Below are 9,397 nucleotides of genomic sequence, written 5' to 3'. Positions count from 1 at the left end.
CACACACATCCCGCAGGGTTCGGCGAACGTAGTCCTTTTGAAGTCGCTCCTCGCTTAGCTGCAGAATATCGTGGATGTACTGCACCACAAACAGCAACACTCGGTACCGGTCGGTGGCTGTCTCGAAACGCCAGTTGTTGGCATGTGGTAGTACCTCGCGGAGAAGGAAGATCACTCCGGGCAGCTCCACTCCGAACACATTATCACGCCCCAGCTTAGCGTAGGTGCGAAGAAAGTTAAAGTACGCCATCAGAATCGGGTAGCGGCCTGTGGTACGCTCGACGTTCATCAGATAGTAACCGATCAGGCTGGAATCGTAGCCGGCCCCCTGTGCGTACTCCTGGTACGTCAAGTTGGCATTGTTGACCGAGGGCAGGATGTTGAGGTTGATGATCCTCGTGTAGATCTCCTGCTCGAACAGTGGCACCAGTGCGGAGCAAACATTCAAACACTGCACCAACAGTTCGACCGGTGGATTCGGGACGGCCTTAAACTTGAGCAACACATCAAACACCATCTCCGTCGGGTGAACCATCTCGGCGGATATATCGTGCGGTTGCTGGATGCGCTTCACGGCCACCGCCAGATACTTCAGCCCGGTTGCTATGCGCTCAACACGCACGGCGCTAAGAGTGCTCGTAGTTTGTGCATCAACCAGCAGTTCATTCATTTCATGGTGCAATGCATCAAAGTAGTTGTAGCGTGTCGAAAAGTGGACATACGTTCGCTTGTGATTGTCAACATCGCGAACGATCAGCTTGGTGCCGCGTGGAACGGTGAAATTAATTTTACTCGATGGCGTATAATCGCCGCACAGCACGTACTCGTCGTCGTGTTCGCTGCTGGCGGATTTGCGTAGCAAATACCGAGCTTCCGTTCCACTGTACAGCTCCGTATACACCGGCAGATTCTCCAAAAGTTTCTGAATGTATGCGTTTTGCGTGGCACCCGCTGATGCTAGTGCATAGGCCACCTTGGAGAGGGGCAAGAATTCGACGGGAAATTGCTCCACGCAAATGTTGAACAGTGCCCGTGTCGGGTGATCTTCGATTTTGCAAAACTCCGTCGCGATCGTCGGTGAGGCGAGCAGTTCGCTCAGCAGATCAAAGATTTTGCTGTGATGTGCGATCGATTCGTGCGCATCGAACAGTTGGCAAAGAAATCCGAGCTGATTGAAGATCGATTTACGGACAATTTTTGCCGGTAGGCTCTGATCTTTGAACATTGGATGCGAGACCAGCCCGTGCAGGTACTCGAACACTCCCAGCTTAATTGCCCGGGAGCCGAGCTGCTGGTAGCGCCGTGATACGTCCTCATCTTCAACCGTGTGCTGGAGACGGAAATTGAACAACATCCACACGAGCAAAAGTGGTCCATGTTCGGGAAATTGCTGCAGTGCTTGAATGGGCCCATCAAGCGCGGTCACCACTTTCTCGATCCAATCGGCATCGTCAAACTTTTCCGAAAGATCCAACGTCCGAAAAACAAGCGCCAGCTCGTTGTACGTGATGCGCTTCATGAGCTCAGCGTGGATTTCCGATCCATTGTCCACGTGTTCCTGTTGGCGCCCGAATGAATGCTCACGGAATAGGCGAAACAAATCTTCCAACTCAACCGGACTGATTCCACTGTAGTGGACTATCAGCAGAAGGATCTGCAGCACTTCATTCGTTTCCCGTAACGTTCGTTCAGCGCAGGCTACTTTGGTGCGTGACTGAAACGCGTCGTTTGGCAGCGGTTTCTGGGCACTCGATGATTCGACGATCAAGTGTTTTAGCTGCGCTAGGTAGGATTTGCGCAAGGCGGGCAGTCCGATCCTATCGACCACCTCACGGTATTCGCGCGAGTACGGATGGCTACCGGAGTGGAAGTACTCGAGCAGGTTTTTAACCACCTTTAGCTGCACCATACGCTCCATCGTATGGTACACCCAGATGTCGTGCAGGAGTTTCACCATCGAAGTCTCCGTTGAAATGTATTCTGCCAGCGCGGTCGCCGCACCTCGGTACTCGTTCACAAGATAGAAGCACAGGATTTGCCATGATTGGATCGCGTCAATATTCTGTGGATAATACGTAGGGCTACTGAATCAAGTCAAATTCACACAAATCGAAATCGAATGCTTACCAAATACTGATGCAATTTGTTGGCGAACGGTTGCAGCTTCAGCTGGTTGCGGTCTTTGATCAGCTTCTGTAGCTTTTGCTCCGAGTCTTTGGTCGGTTTTTTATAGTGCAGCAGGCCATCCACGAGCTCCTTCGATACTTGTAGCAGCTTCTCTTTAACTTCGGCGTTCGGTGTCCCGTAGTGGATTCCCGACACAAATTGCCACAACTTCCTCCACTGGCTGTGAGGAGGTGGATAAAGTGTTTGAGGTTAGATTATTGTAAACAAGCCAACCGAAAGGCTGTTGCAGGGAAACGGAGTGTTATTTCGCTCCACTTACATAATATCTCCGTTGATATCCTCCATTAGTTGGGTTTTTCTTTAAACTGAACTACTCAAAACACTTATTTCGATTCTTTAAGCACATTAATCCCGAATCTTTTCGTTAATCCGTCGAGCGGCGGGTCGGCGACTCTCGAAATTCCGCCCGTTTGTGTTGACAGCCGCAAACAGAAAACACAGGCTAGGGATGGACCAGCTCGTAATTGTGCCCAGTCAACCAGACTACTTTTAAACAAACGCCATCCTCGATGCACCGAAAATGGTTCATTGCCGGTTTGGATCGCCCGGAATGATAAGTGGGGTTTTTCAGAAAACACGCTTTCGTACGAACCGGAAAGGAGGAAGAGTTTACGGATTAATCTTGTTTGGTTTTGTGTTTATCCGCGCCTGGAAAATCCCAGGAAATCAGCCATCATCATGTTAACAAACAAGGTGTTTATGAAGAAAACCAAGCGCGGTAACATTCTAAAGATTGTCCGCGAACACTACCTGCGCGATGATATTTGGTGCGGTTCCGGTGCCTGTCGAAAGTGCCCGCTCTCGGAGAACGATATCGTCCTGGACGGTGCACCAGAGTCGTTAAGCGAAAAGTACGACTTTCCGCACTATCTGCTGCTGGACACGAACATCATCCTCTACCAGATGGACCTGCTGGAGGAGTCGGTGGTACGGAACGTGATCATCCTGAACACCGTACTGGACGAGGTGAAGCATCGCAGTGCCGTGATGTACAAGCGGCTGAAAGCGGTCATCTCGAACCCCAGCCGCAAGTTTTACACCTTCGTGAACGAGCACCACAAGGACACGTACGTTGAGCGCATGCCGGGAGAATCGGCCAACGATCGGAACGATCGCATGATCCGTACGGCAGCCGGGTGGTACGAGAAGCACCTGAAATCCAGCACGGGACGGGCCCCGCGGATCGTGCTGCTGTCGGATGATATGGATAATCGCCAGAAAGCGATCGACCAAGGATTGATTGCATGTTCGGCAGCGGACTACATCAAGACTGCCCGATCCGAGTATGCCAATCTGTTGGATAAGATTAGCCAGCGTGAAGGTAGCGGCGAGGCGAAGGAACCACTTTTCCCATCCCATCTGACGGCCTCACAGATCCATCAAGGCATCAAGAGCGAGAGCTTGCTGCAGGGTTCTTTTCTGGCTTCGCGGGAAAATTATCTCGAAGGGTACGTCCGTGTAGAGGGTATCGAAAAGCCGGTCCTCATCCAGGGACGACTAAACTTGAATCGTGCCGTAGATGGCGACGTGGTTGCCATAGAGATGCTGCCCGAACGCGAATGGAAAGCACCGAGCGATGTGGTGCTGGTGGATGAGCAGAACGATCCGGGCGATTTGATCGAGCCGGATCCCTCCTTCAGTGCCAAACCGGTGGCAAAGGAACTGCTGGAACCGACCGCCAAGGTGGTTGGCATCATTAAGCGCAAGTGGCGACAGTACTGCGGCATTCTGCTACCGAGCCACATCCAAGGAACGACGCGGCACATTTTTGTGCCGGCTGAACGGAAGATTCCGCGAATTAGGATTGAAACGCGGCAAGCGGCGACGTTACTATCGCAGCGCATCATCGTAGCCATCGATCAGTGGCCTCGCCATTCACGCTACCCACAGGGTCACTTTGTGCGCGCACTCGGACCAATCGGATCGAAGGAAACGGAAAATGAAGTCATTCTGCTGGAGCACGATGTTCCGCATAATCGATTCTCCGATGAAGTGCTCGCCTGTCTGCCGCAGCTTCCGTGGGTTATTACACCGGAAGATCTTAAGCGACGCGTTGATCTGCGTGACATCACGATCTGCTCAGTGGATCCACCGGGCTGTACGGATATTGACGATGCGCTGCATGCTCGTCGTTTGCCGAACGGAAACATTGAGGTCGGTGTTCACATTGCAGACGTGAGCCACTTCATTCGGCCAGGGAATGCACTGGATCGTGAAGCGGCCAGCCGTGCTACTACCGTGTATCTGGTGGATAAGCGTATCGACATGGTACCGGAGCTGCTTAGCTCCAATCTGTGCTCGTTGCGGGGCGGTGAGGAACGATTTGCGTTCTCCAGTGTCTGGGAGCTGGATGACGATGCGAATGTGCTGAACGTAAAGTTCCACAAGAGCGTGATCAAGTCGAAAGAAGCGCTCACATACGAACAAGCGCAGCTGATCATCGATGATCGATCGCAAACCAACGATGTGGCCGTTTCACTCCGTTTGCTGAACCGTTTGGCGAAGATCTTGAAGCGCCGACGGACGGAGAAGGGAGCTTTAGTGCTCGCGTCACCGGAAATCCGCTTTCATGTCGATAGCGAAACGCACGATCCGATCGATGTGAAGGCGAAGCAACTGCTCGACACCAACTCGATGGTGGAGGAGTTTATGTTACTGGCCAACGTATCGGTGGCGGAAAAGATCGAGAGTGAGTTCCCCGAGTGTGCGATGCTTCGACGCCATCCCGAACCACCGCAAACCAACTTTGAGCCGCTGGTTAAGGCTGCGCAACATCAGGGATTTAAGATTGTGACGACGGCGGGTAAAGAACTTGCAACCAGTCTGGACGAAGCGGTGAATCCAAACAATCCGTACCTCAACACGATGTTGCGCATTCTTGCCACACGCTGTATGATGCAGGCAGTCTACTTTATCAGTGGTACGTTGCAGCGTGACGAGTTCTTCCACTACGGTCTGGCTGCACCGATCTATACGCACTTTACCTCACCGATCCGTCGGTATGCCGATGTGATCGTTCATCGGTTACTGGCCGCTTGCATTGGAGCGGACTCCACCTATCCAGAGCTGTTGGACAAAAAGCTCAACTCAAACCTTTGCAACAATCTGAATTACCGGAATCGTATGGCCCAGTACGCTGGCCGTGCTTCGGTCGCTCTGCACACCCATCTGTTCTTCCGCAACCGGTCCGAAGATGAGCAAGCGTTCGTACTGTTTGTGCGCAAGAATGCACTCCAGATACTGGTGCCAAAGTACGGGTTCGAGGGAACGATCTACGTGGCCGGACGGGACAATCAGGAGATCAAGAACGGGGTCCGATTCGTGTACGATGAGGAGCAGCAAACGCAACGCTGTGGCGATGTGGTATTCCGTGCCTTCGATCCCGTCACCGTGCGGCTGAGTCTTGATTCAACGAACGTACAACATGAAAAGCTCGTGTTCGAACTGGTCCGTCCCTACATCCCTGGGTTCAGTGTTGACTCGGAGGAGTTCAAGGATGACGCAGCAACAGTTGCCGAAACACCTGCAAAGCGGAAAGGCGATCCAACACCAAGTAAAACGAAGAAAAGTAAAAAGGGAAAATAAAGCGATTAATCGATAATGCGTTTTACGCAACCACTTCAGCAAGCGTCAAGGTTGTAATAAATACAACATCGAATTGTAAAGTTTGGTTTTCTATTGTTTGTTTTATTTTAAGGAAACATTTCGCGTGGCTGGTGCTTGATCTCCACGTCGGACCTTCAGTAAACTATAGTTTTTGGCATAACTCTCTTTAAACGGTTGGCGGTCCGTACTGCGGCCTCTCTTTTACTAAGCTCTGTTTATCTATCAGAGTACAACTGACCGTTTTGCGCGTTCAATAAATATCTGCAACAATATTTTACACCACTGTACCACCGGGGTTTGTCCGCGCTTTGCTTTGCCTTCCGCCCTTTCTAGAGCTGTCCGCCACGGTGCTAAACGGAACACGTCTTTATTTACTTGTCCTTCCGACAGTACAAAATGTAAACTCTTCTTAATTAACGAAACATGGTCGCATAATTAATAAACACTCAAAGAAGCACCTGTGTAGGTTCGCAAGCATAAAAAACGGTATAAGAAAAATTGGCTACACTTTCGCTACGCAACGAAACACCGCTAAATGTCTTTATAGTGTTTCTGTCGTTTCTGTCCGTCTGTCCGCTCTTCTCCGTAGTGTTACACTCGAAAGAGGCGACAACCGATCGGTAATAACAGACATCTCTGTATGGTCTTTCATCTATTATCTTATTTTAATATAAAAGTTCCGTTCTTTGTGTTAGCTATTTAATTCTTTTGTAAGTTCTTACAACATATTCGTCACTTTCTTCTTCAAACCCCAACCGATGCTCTATACATTTGTTCAGATTTTGACTTAGATGTTCCTAGTTGTCTATGTGCTACATTTTGTTGCTTAACCGTTTTGATCTTAATTTGGTCGATTCGAAGGGCGTTCAATACGATAAACGTTCTTCGCTTATGTCTCACAAGTCCCACGCAATCGAGGGCGCAACGGAAAAGGATGAGGATATCACAATCAAAATGCTTAAACCTGTGTCCCGGATGTGACGAAATGACATCTGATGGCATTCGTGCGGCATAGAGCTGTGGATGGATTGTAAAGTATAGTAATAAAAAATCGTGACTTTACGCGATCCCGATGTCTTTTGTTACGAAAAGTCCTTTTAAAATTATTATTCCCTACCCCGACCGGATGTGCTACTTATCAACCATAGTTTGGTTTGGTGCTGGGTAATAACACTAGTTCAGTTATCTAGTGGATGAAATGGCGAAACGGAGAAGCGCAAATGGCGGATGTTGGATGCTCATCATCAGCTTTTTCATGTGGGAAGGTACATGATACCTGGTGACCTTACCCTACTGCGTGACCATGGCGATGCCGAAGATGTTTGATCTATTCATCCTGTTCCAGGTTGAACCGGCTGACAGTGCGGTAGCAAGCCCATCGGAATGCCGTCCGCATCCGACCGCAGAGCCACGAGCAAAGGCCTCCGGCAGTTAAGATCAACGAGCACCAGTACTTCAAATAATCGGTAAAGTAGGCGGTTAAGGAAAATCAAAGCAAGGGCAAGGTGATGATGGTGATGAAAAGAAATGTGAAAATCTCAATCAAGTAATTGAGCGGCTGAAAAGTGTCGTTAACACAACACAGCCCGTGGATTTTGAAAAGGATATTATAGAGCCCAGGGAGAGTGGCCACCATTGATGTACGTGACGTAAGTGAAACCATCTTTACACTTTCCCCGAATCGAATAGTAGTAAGGCAGGAACGAATGGAGAACGAAACTGAAAAGGAGAAAAGAATGACCGCATTTTCGTTGTCATGTGATACGTTGTGGTTGCTGTGTCCCTGGACTTACCCTCGTCGTTCGTAGAACAGAATGGCGGTGCGATTGGTCGTGAGGACATGGAGGAATATTGCCTTTACCTTCTGCCTTTCTACCGTTGTCAGGTGATTGACGAGGGAATCGAGCAACAGTGAACCGATACCGTTCTGGCGGTACTTCCGGTGTACACCGAGTGACAGTATGTAACCGATTTCAGCATCGCGGCCCATGGACTCCGACAAAATCCCCCGATCCTGTCAAAATCAATTCCAAATAAGATTAGCGGAATTGTGAACATGGTCCTGCGAGTGAATTCATTTACCTCTTTGTTAAGTTTGTTGTAGGATTTGATCTCTCCCACGATCAGTCCTATGATGCTGAAGTTGTACACCGCCGCCAGTGCATAGAATCGTGTGCTGGAGGTAATGTCCATGTACCAGGACAAAGGGTAATCGATCGGGAACCAATCCTGGCACAATGTACGCACCTCTTCGAGATCGTCCGGGCAGAGAAACCGGAGCTGCACATCGTTGACTGAACACAATGGCACCGACGGATACTCCTTCGAACCGTGCAACCGTTCGTTGCTCTTCGAGCTTCCAAGATGGTTAACCGGAAACCTAAATTCAAGCGAGGTGAAAAATGTCAATGTTCTCATTTAGATGATTGAAACGGCCAAATATCACAGCAGGTCCGCCCCTCGTTATTGAAACAGCTTGGCCCGATAAGATAACACTCGGTTGCGGTTGTTGCATATGCAATAACTTCGCTGGGGCTTCGTCGAATCGCCGCTTGAAATAATAACTTCTGCAACATTGTTTTCTGTTGTTATAAAGGGTTTCTCGGGCGCTCATTTGCATAGCCTGCTTATCGGTCAATCAGTGACTCTGGGTTATGGTATTTATGTTTCAGGGGAATAAAAATAAAAAGTCCCCTCTCAAAACATGCCCACCCTAGGTTACCATGGTAACGACTTATTGAAAGTAGGTTCTATCGCCACCCGTTCTATGGCCTAACAAAGAAAACCTGAGCGATGCAAATATTTGCAGCCGACAAACATTGCGCCACAGCATGCAGCGCTGGATTGTTTGCTTGTGCATGCGCCGAAACCCTCCGGTACCTTGAGGTGGTAGTAGCAAAAGTAAACAAGACTACTAAAAGGTTTGAAACGTTGCTTAGCCAACTCATGCGTATGATTTCGATAAAAACTCCTACCAGGTGAATGATTGCGCCATTGATGAGATCGACGCCTGCTGTCTGCTGCCTTTGTCGTCGGTTCTTTGGTTGCCACCCGGACACCTTTTCGAACTTGATGGCCGTCGTGGTGTTGCTGTTGCTGGTGCTGCTGTTGGTGCTTCTTGGGAAGATTCTTGCGCTCATGCGGAACCACGTCTGTTGATCACATTCTCACACCCGATCACGCGAATCCGAGCCATCCTCTTCACGCATTACCAGCCCTCCTATCGTTCTGCCGCCCATTATCACCAACACTTTCGTTACGCTATCGCAGAAAACCCCATCGTGATGGCAAGTGGTGCTTGGTGGTCTGAATTATTGCCTTGGCTGGAGCACACTGCACATGCGACGGGCGCTGTTCCGATTCTCAAGGGTGCCGGGTCGTTATCTTCGATGCTTGAAGGCGTTGACGATAAAATTGTGGTGCGGTTGAGCTAATCAAAATCAATTAATGTTTCGACTCTTGCACCGCCACTTTGCACGTTCCGTCGCCCGCCCAAGAAAACAATTCTTGTGACAGCTGCTCAGAGCTGTTGACCAACAATCCCCGACGGCCACAGGGAGTACAATCTTGGAGGAAAGAGTTGGACCAACGAGGGAGTTTTGGA

At 49.7% G+C, this 9,397-nt stretch overlaps 3 protein-coding genes across 4 annotated transcripts in view; 1 reads left to right on the top strand and 2 right to left on the bottom strand.

Annotated features, from left to right (window-relative positions):
• The window catches only part of LOC126574134 (nucleoporin Nup188), a 6,535-nt gene extending 3,948 nt beyond the window's left edge, over positions 1 to 2,587 (bottom strand). The window contains exons 1-3 of the mRNA XM_050234129.1: positions 2,447 to 2,587; positions 2,128 to 2,347; positions 1 to 2,062 (exon numbers count right to left, since the gene is read on the bottom strand). The exon at positions 1 to 2,062 is cut by the window's left edge and continues 2,003 nt beyond it. Coding sequence (XP_050090086.1) covers positions 1 to 2,062; positions 2,128 to 2,347; positions 2,447 to 2,472 — 2,308 coding nt within the window. The 5' untranslated portion in view covers positions 2,473 to 2,587. The remainder of the gene's footprint in view (positions 2,063 to 2,127; positions 2,348 to 2,446) is intronic.
• A 129-nt stretch (positions 2,588 to 2,716) lies between these two features.
• LOC126574135 (exosome complex exonuclease RRP44) lies at positions 2,717 to 5,861 on the top strand. The gene has a single exon (XM_050234130.1). The coding sequence runs from the start codon at positions 2,866 to 2,868 to the stop codon at positions 5,770 to 5,772; it is 2,907 nt and encodes a 968-aa protein (XP_050090087.1). The 5' UTR covers positions 2,717 to 2,865; the 3' UTR covers positions 5,773 to 5,861.
• A 467-nt stretch (positions 5,862 to 6,328) lies between these two features.
• LOC126574146 (N-alpha-acetyltransferase 60) lies at positions 6,329 to 9,277 on the bottom strand. 2 transcript variants are annotated; one of them, XM_050234166.1, is made up of 5 exons: positions 8,769 to 9,277; positions 7,876 to 8,173; positions 7,587 to 7,807; positions 7,402 to 7,512; positions 6,329 to 7,243 (listed from the first exon to the last, which is right to left on the bottom strand). In XM_050234166.1, the coding sequence occupies exons 1-5, from the start codon at positions 8,786 to 8,788 to the stop codon at positions 7,231 to 7,233; spliced, it is 663 nt and encodes a 220-aa protein (XP_050090123.1). In that variant the 5' UTR covers positions 8,789 to 9,277; the 3' UTR covers positions 6,329 to 7,230. The 2 variants fall into 2 exon arrangements, with proteins under 2 accessions (XP_050090123.1, XP_050090122.1); XM_050234165.1 differs by having other exon boundaries at positions 6,329 to 7,259; positions 8,769 to 9,275.
• Positions 9,278 to 9,397: the final 120 nt, after the last annotated feature.

This window comes from Anopheles aquasalis, chromosome 3 (assembly GCF_943734665.1).
Source record: "Anopheles aquasalis chromosome 3, idAnoAquaMG_Q_19, whole genome shotgun sequence".
NCBI classification, from domain to species: domain Eukaryota; kingdom Metazoa; phylum Arthropoda; class Insecta; order Diptera; family Culicidae; genus Anopheles; species Anopheles aquasalis.
Note: the sequence above shows the minus strand (reverse complement) of the source record. Positions and strands in the feature narration are given on the sequence as shown.

Coding starts and splice junctions, on each gene's coding strand:
- LOC126574135 (XM_050234130.1), top strand. CDS start 2,866: ATGTTAACAAACAAGGTGTTTATGAAGAAAACCAAGCGCGGTAACATT.
- LOC126574146 (XM_050234165.1), bottom strand. CDS start 8,788: ATGGCGCAATCATTCACCTG. Junction 8,174..8,768: donor ATGGCGCAATCATTCACCTG/GTAGGAGTTTTT, acceptor GCTTGAATTTAG/GTTTCCGGTTAACCATCTTG. Junction 7,808..7,875: donor ACAACAAACTTAACAAAGAG/GTAAATGAATTC, acceptor TGATTTTGACAG/GATCGGGGGATTTTGTCGGA.